The following is a 19,405-nucleotide window of genomic DNA, read 5'->3' as shown; positions in this document are numbered from 1 at the left end:
ATGACTGCAGGGCAAATGGAGAGCCATCTGTATTGGTCATGATGGCCAGAGTTTTGCCTATTGGCAGTTCTTATCACAGTATACTCTAGGTGTATTCTGGCAGAAGAGAACTGTCTTATTGCCCAACATTCTTCACATGCTGAAAAAGTTTCTCAGTTCTTTAAAAGATTCTTATAATACAAGTGTACCACCTTTCCCTCTCCCACTCTCTCTCTCCTCCTCCTGTATATACATTACCTAGATAGTAGGGGTCAAGAAAGAGTCAGCATAATGGAAATCAAAGAATATAGCACAAAATCAATTCCCCACTTGACTACCTCAACAGTTTCGGTTTAACATTCAATCAGATCCTTCGCCACTCCAGACTTCTATTAAAAGGCCTGGTTACAGTAGAATCTCTCATTTGCTAAAACTACAAACTTTATCAACACTTATAGCTTGAAAGACTAATATATTAGACAGACAAGAGACACAGACAAGTCTTTCTTTAAAGATTTTGGTGATCTATGATAAAGCTTACTGTGGAATTGGATTAGTATCATGAAATCAGATCACATTTCCATCTAAATGGCCCATCTGAATGAATTCAATTAAGCGGGAAGTAATTTCCCCCTCACAGCTCATGTGTACAGAACTGAAAAGCTCCGATCTCCATTCTGAAAGACATTAATTGAAAGCCGATGCTTTCCTTTCTGCCCGTCAACGATTAACGCTGGAAGATAGAAGTCAACTGTGAAGACCTTAAAATTGTGAGCTAATTAAAAAAAACAACTGTAAAAAAGCACAGGATCATGTTCTCCAAAAAACAAACTAAGTTTTGGAGATGTGGTGATCTGCATCCACACTAGGGGTGAAGGGAAGAAAAAAATCGATTGTTAGATGCATCTCAAATGGTATTTTTGGCCACAAGTCTGGACCAGTTGGATGGTGAAACAAACATGTAGCCTACAAAGTGTACGACGTGGATGTTAGAAACTAGTGAAGCTAGATAGCGGATGTGAAGATGGACAAACTCGTACCTGTGGCCCTCCACTTTGAAAGCGACTGCATGGACACATAGCAGAATTTTTTACAAATTAAAAAAGGGGCCTAAGGATTCTCACACTCGTGGATGAATGAAGAACACTTCGAGTAGACAAAACATTTAAAGAAGCCTCTCCATCCTGAATCAAGGATTACCATAAACTGAAGAACATAACGGTATTTCTTAGGAAAAACAAAGCAACAAATTCCAGGTAAGCGCTAAGAACATAAAGGTCAGACTAGCTAAAACAAAGTGTTCTGGACAGATGAGACCTTTACCAGTGAGATGGAATGAGGATAATGCTGAAAAAACAAGCAGTAGCTGATTTTAAATTTGAAGCATCACCAGCAAAGACACCCAAAATCTGGCTATGCCTACAGACTTCCACTAAATATGACAATTGTATGTAGGATTATATCAAATTGAGCAATTATGTCTGATCCCTTGACATGGTGTTCTTGTGCATTAATGTGCTGTGATGGAATAAGGTTCTCCCAATATAGACCTAAATACCCTCAAAATAAGCATGACATTAAACCATGAGATTATGTGGAAGTAGGGATCCAAAAATTACTGAAGAAACAGCCCAATTACTGAAACCTTTTTGGAAACTTTTTGGGTGTAAACCTGTGTAATATTCTTTAGATTCTGCAAAATATCCAACATTTAAAAAAGTACTCCTGAGAGAGAAACGCTAGCCAGGTAAAGTAACGGTTCTCCTACATTGATGATGCTCAAACACTACTGTTTTTCTTTCTCCCACAGACACAGTGCTTTGAATATGCAAAATACTGAGGCGATGACTATAAAGACCTGAATAAGTGAAGGAATGGGTGGATAAAAGTCGAGATGCATCAATCCTGATACTGCTATCAGGTATCTGTCTGATACCGTGCTTGTTTACTCTTGTACACCTTTATACTTGGACTTATTTTACGATTGCAGACTGCAATCTGTGGAGGAGGAACTCCTATATTATGTAGCCTGGAAAAAAAAAAATCTTATGGCGTTAAAACAGCATCGTTAATAGAGAGAATGAGGGTGGCCGACCTGAGTGAACAGAACCGTCTCTTGAGCGTGGTCATTAAAAATGAGAGCAAGGTGCTGTGAATTGCTCGCACTGGTTTTTACGAGCATGGATAAGTGAAATGAGCATGCAGAGAAACCTGAGAGCACTTCAGTTCAGCGAGCACTGAGACAAGTGCACTTCCTTTCCCTTCGCTCTCCACCTACTCGTGAGTCGATGTGCAATTCATGACACCTTGTACTGATCTGCGCACACAAACGCTCTAGTTTGGATAAAAACCAATCTTACCTGCGGTCAGGCAGGATTGGGACCCTCCATCCTTTGATAAAGCTAAGGCTGTTATCAGAGAGCTGGAGGTTTAGAGGCAGCTTGGGCACCCACACAGTGAGCTCCAGAGGGGCGTTCAGGTGCTCGTAACTGAAGATCACACGTGCATTCATAGAGCCCCGAGTCTCCTTACCATTCACGTACACATAGTCACAGTTCATGGACACCTGCGAGGGAAGACAAGAAGCAAATTAAGTCAATACCATATGAATGCTCTGATGAATTCCATACAGAGCACTGTGTTTGGACATGAACTATGGGTTTCTATAGTGCCATGGCACTTTCAGCCAAAGATACAGTATTGGGATTATCTGAACGATCAAATTGAATATAGAAGTGAACGTCTGTGAAAGGTGTTGGAAATGGACCAGTTTTGCTGTTCAACACCATTTTTAGCCGAGGATCAATACATGCCTTGGTATGCCACGAATTCATATGGAATAAGTTGAACTTGTGCACCAATGAAATTAATTTAGAACAATCACTTGATGCAAATATTTCCAACCTAATTCATGTCGTTTTTGCCTGGATTTATTTTTAAAATACAAAAATATTTCTTGTTAATTTTATAGGCCAGACATGACCCAGAGCAATTCCCTACTCTATGAGCCTGTAACTATAGTTCATCAAATCTTTTCCTTCCCATTCCTTCCTTTCCCTAACCTTCCCTTCCTTTGGATTCCAGCTGTATTACATGCATTAGATTTTTTCGGGCAAGTGATTATTGTTTTAAACCTTTAAACCCGTAACGACACAGAAACTACTTCAACTAAAAACAACAAAACAAAAACTCCATTACCACATCATGAAATCAGCTCGACCTTTCCCTACTTCAGTAACCTGTAGGCCAAAACAAACTGTATTTCTAAGCCAGTCCTTCAATTCCACTCACGACTCCTTAAACGCACAGTGGCCTTTAATAATACATTACTTAGTGTAATATAAAGACAGGTATTTGCTTTAGGATACATCTATGATTTATCTTGAGGTCTTGGTCATCTGTCACTGTAATCAGAGGTTATCTCATCCTGATGGAGGTTGGGAGACGTAGTCTTCACGGGTCATGAGATTTATCCTGCATCATTTATCTACTACTTACAAGATCCCTAACGCCATCTCATTAATCCAAACTATAAATACGGAAAACTGATCAGTTGCGATGTACTGGGGCAACAGCAGGAATTCTGGGCCCTTTGACATGTTAATGCACTAGGGCCCACGTTGATAAACCTGTGGTACTATACGACTATATATCCATTCGTTATGCTTGATCCTGGTCAGGATCACTGTGGATCTGTAGCCCTGCCCATGAACATTGGACCCAAGATGGGGAATACACCCTGGATGGGACATCAGTCCATCTCAGGGCATCACACACAAATTCACACGTGTAGATGCAATTTAGAGTTGCCAATCTGTGTGTGTTTGGGATGTGGGAAGAAACCCATGTGGACATTGTTTGAACACACGAGACTCCACACAGAGAGTAACCCGAGCTCAAGATCCAAACGGGATTAGAAAAGAATATTACTTCCTCAACTCAACTTCGTATCACAGAGTTTCCATAAATTTCAATAACTAGCTAGGTTTAGATGTGGTTTAATAATTCGATAAGAATAATTTAATAATAAACTAAATCAAATGGAAAAACATTCCTGTTGGAAGATTGGTAAACCGACTGAATGAAACTTCTATCTGACCAAAAATGCTAGATAATCATTATCATCTATTCATTGTCATTAACTGCTTTATCTTGGGGAGGTGCCTCACATCATCGAGGTTGGGGGTTCATGCTCTTCAAATGCTTCGGGGGTTTCCGCCGGGTACTCCGGTTTCCTCCCCCAGTCCACAGACATGCGTTGTTGGCCGACTGGCATTTCTAAATTGTTTGTAGTGTATGAATGTGTGTGCGGGTGTACACTATGAAGGGTTGGCACCCCGTCCAGAGTGTCCCCAGTTCCCTGGGATAGGCTCCAGGCTCCCCGCGACCCTATGTAAGATAAGCGATATAGAAAATGGATTGATGGATGGGTCTTGGTGAGGGTCAGGATGGATCCCAATTCTATCCCAGGAACACTGTAGGAATACACCCTGGATGGGATGCCAGCCTGTTGCAAACTTATTCAATCCTAGGGGTAATACAGTTAGATTTATATAGTGCTTTTCTAGACGCTCAAAGCACTTTCACATAGTATGGGGGAAATCTCCTCAATCACCACTAGTGTGTAGCATCGACCTGGATGATGTGACGGCAACCATAGTGCGCCAGAACGCCCACCACACACCAGCTATTAGCTGTTAATTTATCATAGCCAATTCACCTACCAACATGTTTCAATAGACCTCATCTGTGATCAAACCCAACATAAGAACACTAGCTCTGTGGTGGGAAGCAGCAGACATGTATGTCTCCCGAAACAATTTACTTGCCATCATTTACATCCACTCAAGGTCCTTTTTTTAAGCTGCTCTCATGGGCTGTTCATTGCTAATTCCAGTGAGGATGCTGATGGGTGCCATGGGTATCTGGGGATGGCTGAGAAGCTAAGTGTCTAAGACGCCAGTAAAGTGGATTTGACTTAGAGGTCTTGAAGTTCCAGATGTCCTCCTACACAATACTTCTAGCCATACACAAACAAGATGCTACTGCTATGACCTTGTGTTGACCATATCAGGAACAGATGGTGCAAAAGAGGCTGGTTCTGAGCTTTAAAAAGCACCATGCTGACTCTAGCCAGTATGAAATGTGCATGTATATGTACTGGAGCACTGATGGGTATTTAAATTGACAGCGCATTTGTGGGGTAATAGAGTGGGCTAACGGTTTAATGTGGGTTAATGGCACTGGCGGACTAAATGATGGTGCTAGCAATTAAGGAAAGTGGTGGATGATTTTGACATTGATCCCAAGACCGAGTGTATACGAGCAGGTTTTAAACACAGACGTGTGTTTTTGTGTGCTTGAATGGGGAAGCACTCTTCTACAGAGCTGGGACTGCTAAGTTAATAATCACAACAATGCTAATGCAATGAGCATTGCATGAGTTTGGAGAGGTGTTGGGATATAATGTGGTTAGTGTCGTGTATCTATAGCATCTAGTGTTCAGTACATTGTGTGGCTCAGCTGACCAGCTGCTGTCTTCAGATGGCTGCCATGATTAGCTTCCTGCTTTTAAAAACGAGACCCAACAGGGTTCCATCACACGCTCGGACACAATATTCCATTGCTTGCCTCAAGACACAAACTGCTTTGGTTATGAAGGTCAGCACCAAATCTAGAGGTGTAACGAATCCTTCATTTTCTCACTGCATCAATTTGAATTCATTCCAGCGCAACTGCACCAAGCTTAAAAGTAAAAATGGTCAAAATTGGTCAATTTTTTCTTCAGAAGCAATCTCTTTTTACAAGCAAAATAAGCATTATTAAGCGAATATCTTTGACACACAAACTACCAGTGCTGTGTGATTTGAATAGCTGAAGCAGCACTCCCTTTAGGTAAAGTTGTATGTAAAGGGCCAGTAACAGTTATTTTCTTCGTACTCATGTGGGTAAATTAATAAATGCCGATAAGCCATAAATGACCAATGCCAGAGCTCATTTGCATTTAGTGACGCCCACAAAACTCCATAAACGGCAAAGCACAGAGGGCTGAAAATGGCAACTAAGTGGTGAAAGAGTGCCTCCTTAAACATGCATTGCACTAAATCTTCCAGTAATGCAGCTCAGCCGCTGCCACTCATCGGCTATCAGACACAGACTAGCTCTTCCTGCTTTTATAGGGCATCATCTGTTTTGACCTTATCCAATGGCTAGACAGAATGACTAATTTTCAATAAATTCATGTGATTAAATCATTATATCCCACAAGCCCAGTACATCTTATAGAAGCTTAAATCACCAAGTTGTTCATGTTTAAAACAAACAAAAAAAAAAAACCCAAAAAGTTATTCTGAATACAAATGATAATGACTCAATGAAACTTCAAATGAAAAGGATTGATTGAATCGCTAACCGAGTCCGTTTGCGCCTAGGCTAAAGGCACCTAAAGGCATTTTAAAGCACAAGACACAATCAGATGTGACACTTGCTGTATTGGCAGCTCTAAGTCTGAATGGATGAGCTGAAAAAGCCCCCAAAAAATCTGCTTGAAGTGACAAAATCTGTTCCTCATTCAAAGAATACAGCCACTAAAAGGGTGTCATTTGAGCCTCTAACCTTATTTTTTTTCTATCTTGTAGATTTTTTCGATCCCTTTTCTCTTCACTTTCTTGAAGAGTTTCCTTACTTTTTCTCCCGAACGGATCGTTTCATTGATCTGTCAGGCCGTGCGTAAGTCACACTGTGAACGCCTCATTTCAAATTAGCCTCTAAAGTAGATGGCCCAGTCAAGCAAACCCACTCGATAATCTGCCAGCTAGTGGTCTCTAAATCTTAAACCTGTTTCATGGCAACTCTTGGCCTCTGTTTGCCTTTGACGCATGGGTGTCATCTCGTCCTCGCGCAGTGCGAATGCACCAATATCACAAGAGGTCGCTATGTTAACGGTCTTTTCCAAAGCTTGTTAAAAGTTAGCATGGATGATGCTTTGTGGAAACTGCACCAATGAAACGGACAGCAACTTTTATGGGAAATATAAAAACGCTGCAATAAACGATAATTGAAAATGCGGTTATGTTCTTTATCGCAGTCTTTGGCTATGATGTTGAGTTTATGGTGGAGAGAGAAAAAAAAATAAGAACTAGGAATTGACACATATAGTCTATAGAGGAGAAATAAAATGCAAGAGCAGAATTGGAAAGCTTGTACATGCCTAAAGGAGATGGAAAGCTCTGAGTGATGGCATAATAATATGTATAGCATAATAAAAAAAAGAATGTCATGCCCAGCAGCAATACTTTTCTTTTAAAAGTTCTGGACGTGTGCTGTAAGATCACTCTGCCTAAGAAATTCGGGCTGCACTATGGTCATGTTTTCGATGGGAAGTTTTGTTTAAAGATGCAATATTTATTTTCAAACTAGTAAAAATAACCTAGAAAATATGTAGAACATGATGAACTATATTTGTTTCTGCTATGGCATCTATATAAGTGTATTATGGCAATGGAAGTCTGGGTTGTGTTTTTTTTTTTTTTTTTTTTTTTTTCCGTTTTATAATGTAAACACTCGCTGAAACTCCTTTACCCCACCCCCATTTTGGAAGGAAAACATGGCGGAATCCAGCCAGATACTTTTACTGTGACCCAAAAACAAAACAAAAAAACACCATGCTTCTAAAAAAAAAAACAAACAAAAAAAAACACACACAATAACAAGAAGCATGTTAAAAAATAAGCAGTGCTTTTCGAGAAATTTCTTTACACGGAATTATCAACATTCCGCTTGGACAGCTATGAAAATGCAATCTGTATGAAGCCTAACTGTTCCGTTGAACGGCCGGCTTTACATAAATAATCAAGTATATGCATTTTTGCCACTTAGAGAACCGGGAAAGGTAATGCTTTGGATGAACCACCTTCATAGAAATGAATGTAATGACTAACTCCTGTGCAGCTAATGATGCTAACCAGCTGAAAATCTCACGAAAGCGCATTACGAAGAAAAGCAGGACATCGAACGGACACTTGACCGTTCTCATAAATCAGTATGAGCTTCACTTTATTTGTTTGTAGTATTATAACTTGGCTATCAAACAGTTGAATGCTAAAATGCTTAACACCATTAACCTTCTAAGTGAACTCTGCTGGCCAGCGTAAATTCTGTGGGGATGCTTTGGGTTCAACAATAAAACATGTTCCAGTGTTGTTGTAATTCACATATTTAACCACCAGAATAGCAGTCTTGACTAATCTTGATTAATGCACCTTTGAGACTTTCTTCTTTCATTGGCTACTGGGAAATAATGGGGAGAGAATACCTTGATGATGTCCTCGTTGGACGACTTGCACTCAACGAACGAGGAGATGTCTGTGACCATCCCACTGAGTTCTATGGAGACGACTTTGACCGGGATGGCGACGGTCCGGCCGGTCAGAACGGCTGTGTTGATGATCTCTGTGTCCTAGAGTCAAAGACAGAATTGGGTTGAATGAGAGAAAGAGAACAATCTGTCATGACCGATTCAGTTCATCTGGAATTCAGTACAGGAATTAAATGGAGTCTGGAAATTGTGGAATTAACTTTTTTTTCGTCATCTGTGTCAGGCATACAGTGCCCTCCACTAATCATTGGCACCCTTGGTAAATATGAGCAAAGAAGGCTGTGAAAAATTGTCTTGATTGTTTAACCTTTTGATATTTTGTTTAAAAAAATTCACTCTGCTCTCGAGGATATCAACCAATTGCTTACATAACACAGGTTAGTTTTAAAAAATATCTTTGTTAAATATGTGTGCCACAATTATTGACACCCTTTTAGTCAATACTTTGTGCTACCTCTCTTTGATATCAAGATATCAGCTCTGAGTCTTCTCCTATAACGCCTGATGAGGTTGGAGAATACATGGCGAGGGATCTGAGACCGTTCCTCCATACAGAATCTCTCCAGATCCTTCACATTTCAAGGTCCACGTTGGTGGACTCTCCTCTTCAGTTCACCCCACCGGTTTTCTCTGGGTTTCAAGTCAGGGGACTGTGATGGCTATGACATGACCTTGAAAAAAAACATGTGTGCTGATTTTGATGTAGGTTTTGGATCATTGTCCTGCTGGAAGATCCAACCACGGCCCATTTTAATCTTTCTGGCAGAGGCAGTCATGTTTTCATTTAATATCTGTTGATATTTGATAGAGTCCATGATGCCATGGACAGAATGTCCAGGTCCTCTGGTAGAAAAACAGCCCCAAAACATTAAATGTCCACCTCCATATTTAACCGTGGACATGAGGTACTTTTCCATATGACTACCTCTCTGTGTGCTCCAAAACCTCCTCTTGTGTTTATTGCCAAAAAACTCTGTTTTGGTTTCATCTGACCATAGAACCCGATCCCATGTGAAGTTCCAGTAGTGTCGGCAAACTGAAGACGCTCGAGTTTGTTTTTGGATGAGAGTAGAGGCTTTTTTCATTAAACCCTTCCAAACATCTTGTGGTGATGTCGGTGACTTCAGATTGTAGTTTTGGAGACTTTCTGACCCCGAGACGCAACTCACTTCTGCAGTTCTCCAGCTGTGATTTTTTTTTTTTTTCTTTTTCGCCACTCGAAGGGTCCTCTTCAGTGTGTTGACAGAATAAATACGTTAAATTCCAGGTCGATTCATAACATTTCCAGTTGACTGGAACTTCTTAATTATTTCCCTGACGGTGGAAATGGACATTTTCAATGCTTGTGCTATTTTCTTATAGACACGTCCCATTTTGTGAAGCTCAACAACCTTTTTCCGCACATCACCGCTATATTCCTCGGTCTTACCCATTGTTATGAATGACTAAGCGAATTTAGCCTATGTGTTACCTCATATTTATACCCCTGTGAAACAGGAAGTCATGGTTGAACAATTTCCTGTTTCTAGTCACCCAGGTGTACTAAAAAATGTACAATATCAATGGGAATATACTTCAAATATATTTTTCTCGTATGAATTCATAGGAGTGCCAATGATTGTAGCACACCTACATTTCACAAAGATAATTTTTTTGGGGATAAACCTGTGTTGTGTTTGCGATTGTTTGATATCCTCGAGAGCAGAGTATTTTTGTGAATTTTCTGAACAAAAGATCAAAAGGTTAAACAATAAAGACACTTTTTCACAGCCTTCTTTGCTCATATTTACCGAGGGTGCCAATATTAGAGTGTGGCTAGGAGTAGCGGCCTTTGAAGGGCACACGACACGACCTTCTAAAACGCGGCCAATAAAGCTTAGGGTTATTAGGAATGAAAATGAAAGGCTCATATTTCTGATTTAAATAGGCAAATGAGTACATACTTTTCTGTCCGAGACAGTGCACTTTATAGATTCATATTAAGTGAATTAAAGGAGAGAGGGAATTGAATTAGAAATATGAACTTTTGCAGCGAAACGCACAAAATTGTCCGTTTGCAAAGCAATTTCTTGTACAAAAGTGTAGACAAATAGCATGGATTGCAGACAAGCCTGGTGTTATTCATTAGACTTAACGACAAACACACAGTTCTGAAATCGAATTACTCATTTGTAGGTACGATTTTGTTTAAGTGTGAGAACTTGGAGCTGCGTGCATCGGGGAAAAAAAAACACGCGTCTGCTCCTTGCCGTAGTACCTGAACTTGCAAATGATTGCAGTTCTCTCTCTTAAAAAAAAAAATGAAACGAAAAATAAATAATTTATTTTTTACTCCACATATTCGAACAGGTCTTTCAATTAAACTCCCCAAAAGCAGACACCGGGGCCAATTACAGAGCACACCAGCTCGTCGATTGCTTCTCCTGTTATTCTATTCATTAGTTCTGTTGCTGTAGGGATGTAAAACGGAGGAGTGCAAATTATTCCGCACGGGGGGGGACCCCAAATGTGGGAGAAATTGTATGTACTCAGTCCCATGCCTCAATGAAAACCGTTCACTTGTAGAAAGTGCAGGGCCGGAGCCCAGCATACCCGAGGGCCAGTATAAAGGAAAACATGATTTCGTTCAATTGTGTCTTTTTAATCGCTTGACGAGCAGGAGAAATTATGGAAATGGAAATGAAATGGTCGCAACTGAGAAGGGTAACAAAAAGAAACAAGAAAAAAAAAAATCCCCACCTCAAAAAAACAATCAAGGCTTGTATTGTTATTTCTAAAACTCCCAGAGAGGATGTTTTAAAAGTAACCTTTCCTCATTGTGCTTAAATCTAAAATGACCTCAACGATACACTCCTGCATGGCATCGTTCCCCCCCATAACTGCCATCATTAATAGGCTCCATTCGAGTAGTATTTACTTCCAAAAATTTGACTTCATCCTCAAAGCGCTGCTTTTTTTTTTCTTTTTCCCCCACTCCGCCATAAAAGCCCATTTGTTCCTTTACTTCCCTCATTTCTCACGGCTAAAGCGTGCCAAGATTCGAACGCAAAATCTTTCTCCAGGGCCGTAAATGTTCCACTCACAGATTAATCATAGAAAATTAACAGTGTGGATTAATATTTCCCTGTCTAAGCATGGTCATTGAGTTATTAACTCGGTATTGGAGCTGAAGCCTCGATAGCCCCTCAATGGGAGTCGCATAATCATAATTCCTACGCCACCCTACGTTCCCTGTCTGCTTGCCTCGTTCCGAAATCAATGATGAACGCTTCTGCAGAAAAATGAAGCTGATTTCGGACTTTGCCTCTGGATGTAAAGCAGTAATCTTTAGAGTAACACTATTACAAATAATAATCACAATCTTCAGCACAACACATTACTTCTGATGAATGTTCTGAAATACTTCTGATGGCGTTCATGATGCATTATAAATGCATGTATGCCATGATACGTTTGATTACAGAGCCAACTTGCTTCATGGATGTTCCACAACAGCAAACGTACCTATAAAGGGATAAAAAGTATAACGTGTCCTTTCTTGAATTAATAAAAAATTGAATAATAGGCAAACCACTATGGTATAAGAGGAATAAAACACCTCAGACTGCATCACAGCATCCCACTGCTGATTTATTTTCCTATAACGGCACACCCAGTCATGTTTTATTCCTTATCTGATGTGAATTATATAATATATATATATACACAGTAAACACTAATATTGTAATGCATTATAACTTGTTATAGCTTCACCAAAACATGTTATATTGCATTAAAACTTTATCAGTGAATACTGTTCTTATAGACAGGCATAATACTTTTTTTTAAATTTTTTTTAATGGAACCTGACATTAGACACTAGTCATAAACTCATGTTTTATAAAATTATAATATGTAACGGTTAAATAAATAAATAAACAAATAAATAAGTGTTTATACAATGGATTATGAATTCGGTATTCATAATGTGTAACATGTAATAGACCGCACATAATGCCTTATAATGCTCCTGTGTATGTGTGTATGTATAATATATACACAATACATTATACATACGCATACAACGTCTGCAGTTTTATAAGGAAATGAGCTGTAAGTTTTACTGAGCATCTTTGCAGAACCAGCCACGTTTCTTCTGAAGACGTTGACTGTCGCACTCGCTTGTTATTTTTGCAGCAAAATCCGGTAGAATTCATTGTGGGTTTTTTTTTTTGTCTGAAAAGTGGTTACGTAAATATGCTGCCTTTTTTCTTTGGTAACATTTAATTTTTCACTAGAAAACCAATGTTTGGGAATCTAAAATGTTTTGTCATACTGACTCGATAATGTAGAAGTCATAAAATAAAAAATGTATAACAAAGTTTGTACTAAAAATGTTGCACAGTACTGTGTGTGTGTGTGTGTGTGTGTGTATATGTGTGTATGTATGTATGTATGTATGTATGTATATATATATATATATATATATATATATATATATATATATATATATATATATATATATATATATATATATATATATATATATATATGAAGCTTGTGTAAATGCTCATGCTACATTTGTAACTATAATTACAAATCATATAATATATAGGACTACGTCAATAAGTATTCTCTATAAATGTTATAATACATTAAGCATTATATACATTATTAGAATTATTTATGAACAGTTTATAGCAGCGTTTATAATGTATTTCCAAGCTTAGACATTCTATTATATATTGTGCTACGTATGCTACGATTTACTGAATCTCTCTCGTATTATATTTTTTGTTTAAAAAAAAAAAAGAAAAAAAAAGATCACTAATTGTTCTGCTCTATACAAAGGGGCATAATGTCTTTATCGGTGTTAATGTGTTACGAACACTGCTTATGATACATCATGTTAACAATTCATAATGCGAAATAAAGATGGCTATAAAGTGTCGTGTGCTTTCACAGATAAGTCGAACGATGTGTTTAATGCTGTATGCTGCATTATAACATGATATGGATGTGTGTTCATAGCTCATAATAACTATGACCTTTTTTTTTTTTATAGAAAGTGTTACTGACCACTATAGTGCTCTTACCTGAAACTGAATACGCTAGAGACAAATCTCAATGACAAAAAAAAAATAATAAATACATTCATAACATGCTATAATGTAATCATAATGCATTATATTGTTGTTATGAAAAGGTAGTGTAGTTTAAAGTATACATGCTAATGTATTATACACTGCACAAAGTGGGGCTTGGTGCCATAGCATAATGCATAAACGCATTATGTTAACAATTCATAATAAACATATGTAGCTTTAAATGATGACGCATGTACGATGACTTATGTCTGCAATTACATGATATTCAGTGTTCATTGTTAATTATAGAAAAGATGACCAAAAACTGTTTTAAATGCCCGTAACTTGGGTTTTCCTCCCCCCACCTCGTAGGTATAATTCATTGGAGCAGTCTGAAGTGTGATGGCTTCAGGCCCACATCCTAAATTAGCACTCAAAGCACTCGAATGTGACAATCTGTGTTTTGATTCCGGCTACGTAACCTCCTGGCCTCCGAGTGTGAAACAAGTCGGCCCTACCTTGGCTAATCATCATTTCTGAATAATTCAAATGTGCATGTCTGTGTGTGTGTGTGTGTGTGGAGAGCTGTGTGTGAAATAAATAAATAATAGAATGATTTGTGTATGAGTGTGTGATATGTATATGAAAGACAGTGAAATGTGAGCTCTTGTGAATATATACAGCCTTTGCCATAAATAAGAACAGATACGACGACCGGTCTGTCAAAGTAAGGCAAGCCGTGTCGTCTGATCCTGGACATATGGAATGTTTTGCCACAATGTGTTTTGTACCTCACTGGTCACTTTATTAGGAACACCATACTAATACTGGGTAGGACACTGATTTGCTCTCAGAACAGGCTTGATTCTCCATGGCATGGATTCCACAAGGCCTTGCTAGCATTTACTTCATCTCATAATCGCTGCATGTTTGTCAGCTGAACATTCCATACTGGATTCAGATCATGTGATCGGGGAAGCCACTGAACTCGCGGTCACGATCATGGAACCGGTTTGAGACGGCTTCGTGACGTGGCGCATTATCACGCTGGAAGTTTGTTTGTAATTTAATGCAGAGCCATCTACCATGGCTGCAATGTAGGGAACGGAGGGAAACCGGGTAAAACGTAGCAAAACATGATGAATTTACAAACTTTTTTTTTTTTTTTTTTTTTTTAAAGTTTATCTTCGTTAAAAAAATCTAAACATAAATCTGGTCTCACTTCATTAGGAATCTTTTCATATGAAGCAACTGAATACAAAAGAGTCCTAGAGGAGTAGAAACCATCACAGCTCATTAAAATATGCCTCGGAGATACTGGACTTTGGTATAAGGGGCATAAAGAAGCATCTTCACCCGTTGATAGAAACTTCTAATTGGTAGAGATGACATGGTCCCCAGCGATTATCCAAATCGAACCAACGTTTTCGACCAGCAACAGGGTTGATTTCGTGAAGTTTATTTGTGCTCCTTGATCCCAATCGATTTGCCTCTCTTTTTTTTTTTTTTTTTTAAGACCATTTAGAGTTTATAACGGTTTTTAATGAGGTCTGAAGGTGGAATAGAGCGTTTTTTTTTTGACCTCTGAAGATTAGGAAGATTAGTAGCTCATGCTGGAGGTTGCCATCAGAAGATGGGTCAATTGTGGCCATAAAGTGATCAACACGTGGTCAGTACCAATACTGTGATTGGTATTAAGTGGCCCGAAGTATGCCATGAAAACATTCCCCACAGCACTACACCACCACCACTAGCCTGAAGTGTTGACACAATGCAGATCATGTCCACAAATTCATGACTATTATGTCGAATTGTGACCCTTGTGTAGCATCTGTTCTTGGCTGACAGGAGCGGAACCTGATGTGGTCCTCTGGTGTTTGTATCCCATCTGTTTTAAGATTTTGGTGTATTTGTTTGTTTTCAGATGCTTTCCTGCTCACCACGGTTGTCAAGAGTGGTCGTTCGAGTTACCGTAGCCTTCCAGTCTGGCTGTTCTTGTCTGACCTCAAACCGAATACAAACACACCGAATTGACTTAGAATGAACTGATAGTATATTCTGACAAAAAAAACCCAAACATTTTTTTTAAGGCATTATATTATTATTATTATTATTATTATTATTATTATTTTTTGTCCATCACCAGGGGTTTGGTCCAGCAGCCTGACCTAAATACAAAGAAATGTGCTTTTATTTATACAGCTGCTTTATTATTAATTTAAAAAATATCAACAATTGTACATTTATTGAGCATGGTTTTTTTTTTTTTTTTTTTTTTTTTACTGTTCTTTGTCAGTAATGCCCTGGCCAAGTGCAATCTTTATAGGTTTCATATGCAGTTGCTTTGTGACAGCTAATGCTAGAACACCACAATCCTCCGCCCACATGATCATGACATAAATCAAGACGATGGTAAAGTGTACTGACCGTTGAAAAATCCTACAATGAAAACCGCCCACGTTCTCCCATAGTGTACATTCTTTACCCATCACTCTCATACAACACTAAAGCTATTGAATGGGATAATGAGGACATACTCTGTGTGTGTATGTGTGTGTGTAATTGGCTGTTTAAGCATGCAAATATGTTTTTCCAGCCATTGCTTTTATTTGTGAAGTTATTGAACGCAGTAAAGGTGTGTGTGTGCGCGCACGCGTAATATAGTGGGCTTTACCATGTGAAAGAGTTCATTAAACCACACTACAAGTGCATGCATTGTTTTATTAGGGATTTACTGCTGATGCTAAAGTGTCGGTCAGCCAGGCCAACCTGTCCTCTACTTCCTGTACATCACATATGGAATAAAACACAGTGGAGGGAGTGTGTGTGTGTGTGTGTGTGTGGTGGTTATAGGAAAAGAACCAACAACTGCATGCTGTGATGCGGCCTGACGCAAAGTGCCGTTACTGTTACTAGTCCGAAGCTGATTAATTTCCAATAACGTGCCGAAGTGTTTTGTTCCTTTTATACCACAACATGCCAATTCCAGTGTTTTTGTTTATTAAAAAAAACGGCATCTCAGCTTTTTTTTATTTTTTTTTAAATCGATTTGTAGTTACTTTTAATATTGCGGAGCATCCGTGAAAGAGATTATGTCCAAGAAACCGATATCACTTACATTATAGTAGCTATAAACAGTCATTCCATCACCAGCCTCTATTAAGCCAAAAACAATCAGCTCGTCATGTTACCAATAAACCACAAAAACCCTAAAGACCGTCTCACGATGTGGGCTGAATTCAGAGTTTGCAACTGAAGTTCAAAAGATATGTCGACGTTTACACGGGAAACGTTATCTGCATTCAGACTTCCGCTAAATCCGGTGCTTAACATGATTTTCTCGATGGAACATCACTGAAATCACCTCGCCTCCGAGGTTTCATGGTTGGACTTGAGGGTTCTCAGGGCCTGAGGGTTTTCGTCAAGACCACCCATTTTCAAAGAAAGCGCATACTTTTAAGGCCAAGATATCAAAAGATAAAAAAAAAAAAAAAACACAGTGATAACGTCTGACATTTTGTGCATGAAATATGACGTCGCTTAAGGTTGGGAATTATGAAGATATGTTACAATACTCATATATTGTAGTTGCAATATCATTTTAGAAATTCCCTTTTTTCTAAAAGAGTAACTGTAAACTGATTTCACTCTTCTTTCTTTTTGGTGTTCAATTATTCTTTTTATTTTAGACAATCATTGAAGGTTTTCACATATTTTTAAGTTGCAACGTTAGTGTTGTGTTGGCAGCCGATGTGCTACATCATAATGCATATCGTGTGCTGTAGAAATGTCTTAAAGTATTGTGATATGCTTTAAATATATATAATTTTTTGCCCTATCGCCTAATCTTACGCTCAAATGCAATATGGAGCATAAAAGTAAGCGACAGTATTAAAAAAAAAAAAAAAAAGTGTAAACTTTTACAGCTATATATATATATATATATATATATATATATATATATATATATATATGAGAAAGCAAAGGTTCAAATAAAGCTCATTATAATAGACTGATCTCAAATGTTGGTTGATGTTCGTCGGATCTGGGATCCATAATCGTTATATTAATTGGCGGATAAATAAAACGCAATCTTCATACAATGAACTCACCATGATGGTCTGCGGAAAGGGCATACGGTATACTTCATGCCAAAAAGAAAAACCCAAAGAGAAAAAAAAAAAACGAATGAATAATAATTTTTTTTAAAAATCGGGGATGCTGGTGGGACTTGGGAATGTTACAACAACAACAAAAAAAAATCGAGCAGTGAAGCTGAACGTAATATAACGCCTCGCTAGAGTGGACATCACAAATGACTTCGAGGTCCAAATCGTGCTTAACCCAAGACACTGACTGAGCACTGATTTCATAATCCTGAGTCCTGAATACTTATGCGTGCAATTTCAGTATGCATGTTTGAGTGAATTCAGCCCTATAAATTACCCACAATCCCTTTCTCTACACTTGACTCAGGCAATCAAATTTGCTTCACAAAGCTTTTCTGTCAAGTGACTTTTATGCATATAATTGTGCATATGGTATGGTGTGTGTGTGTGTGTGCGTGTGTGTGTGTAATGGTATTTTGCTGGCTCAAATCACTGTGGGACTAATTGCAAGCGCTTTTGGCATGCTATGTATGAGCTTGGCCTTTGTTGTGTCTCTAAACACATCTATACCCGCCTGTCTGATTAGGTCCTGCTGGCAAATCCCATGATTCCTGTGGGTAAACGTGAGGCTGGAGACAATTTACCAAAGCCAATGCTTACATCCAGACCATCCACGGCGTCCTCGGATACTCATTTATCCCCTCGCGTCCAGGTGCACGCGCATGCTTGTTGTTTAAAAACCGTTGTTTATCCGTGCACATATTGCCAGGTAGAAATTAGTGAGTAAAAAGACATTACTTGGGTTTTGTTAAATATCTAGTTTTGGGTGATGTTGCTTCAGCTGGAGCTCTACTGCTCTGGCAATTAGCTTATATGGGCGACAATTATAATGACACTTGAGAGTGTGCTGTTATAGCAAAATGGTCAGCAACACATGATGTGAAATAGCTTGCCATGTTAAAGAGAAACCACAACAGCGTCCAGTCTACAAACGTGCTTCCAGCTTCTCCTCTGACTGTTACGAAGTGCTGACACTGGAGACTCCTTCACAACAACGTTTAATAAACGTCACTTTACAGGAGGTTCAGTATATCAACAAGTACAAACATTTAATAAAAAAAAAAAAATCCATTTACACAGAGCCCATTAATATAAACTATAAAATAAATATTAGCCCATTAATGTAAACTATACAATAAATATTAGCCCATTAATATAAACCTACTGTATAAAAATCTTGCAGCCCGCAGTACTGTCAGCGCTATTATTATGGAACATCAATCAACACTTTCTGACCAATCCGAACTGAGAATTCAACGAGGGTTTGGTACAACATAAATTTAATGGGTTGATAGTGAAGTCGGCCATTTTTTGTTGTTGGAGGTAAATGTGTCCACAGTCGATTGAATAACAATGTCCTTTCTGGCCTCCGAGCATTGAACTCTTATGTTCGAAAATATCCTCCAATAAATACTGTTTTATTTGGGTAATAACACCGAGGCAAGAGTACAGACTAATATATGTTCACGAACCTCTCTTCGTTCGTGTCTTCTGTTGCATTTATCAAATCAACTGAATTCTAAAAAGCAAGCTGACTTTATTGAACGCTGCTGTGCCAGATCATAAGATTTTGTAACTAATAAGAGCGGTCTTACTTACCATAGATAACGGTATGATGGCCTGAATATCCTTCTGCACCACCGTCAACTCGGTCACCACCTTGTCCGAATCTGGAGGCGGATTCTGGCCACGGTAATCAATGTTCCAGTTGATTCTCCTGGTTACCGACTGGCTCGTGAAGTTCTCCATTTCAAAATCCAGCTGCATGATTTCAAGGCTGGCAGTCACATCGCTGAGGGGGAGAAAAACAAAAC

The 19,405-nt window shown here is 38.7% G+C and overlaps 1 protein-coding gene across 2 annotated transcripts in view; it reads right to left on the bottom strand.

The window, feature by feature from the left end:
* The window catches only part of tmem132e (transmembrane protein 132E), a 270,644-nt gene that overhangs the window by 13,938 nt on the left and 237,301 nt on the right, over window positions 1-19,405 (bottom strand). For both annotated transcript variants that reach the window (XM_017460449.3, XM_017460448.3), the window contains exons 4-6: window positions 19,191-19,383; window positions 8,294-8,437; window positions 2,340-2,545 (exon numbers count right to left, since the gene is read on the bottom strand). In XM_017460449.3, coding sequence (XP_017315938.1) covers window positions 2,340-2,545; window positions 8,294-8,437; window positions 19,191-19,383 — 543 coding nt within the window. The remainder of the gene's footprint in view (window positions 1-2,339; window positions 2,546-8,293; window positions 8,438-19,190; window positions 19,384-19,405) is intronic.

Source organism: Ictalurus punctatus, chromosome 28 (assembly GCF_001660625.3).
Source record: "Ictalurus punctatus breed USDA103 chromosome 28, Coco_2.0, whole genome shotgun sequence".
NCBI lineage: Eukaryota > Metazoa > Chordata > Actinopteri > Siluriformes > Ictaluridae > Ictalurus > Ictalurus punctatus.
This window is presented reverse-complemented; position numbering and strand designations above follow the sequence as displayed.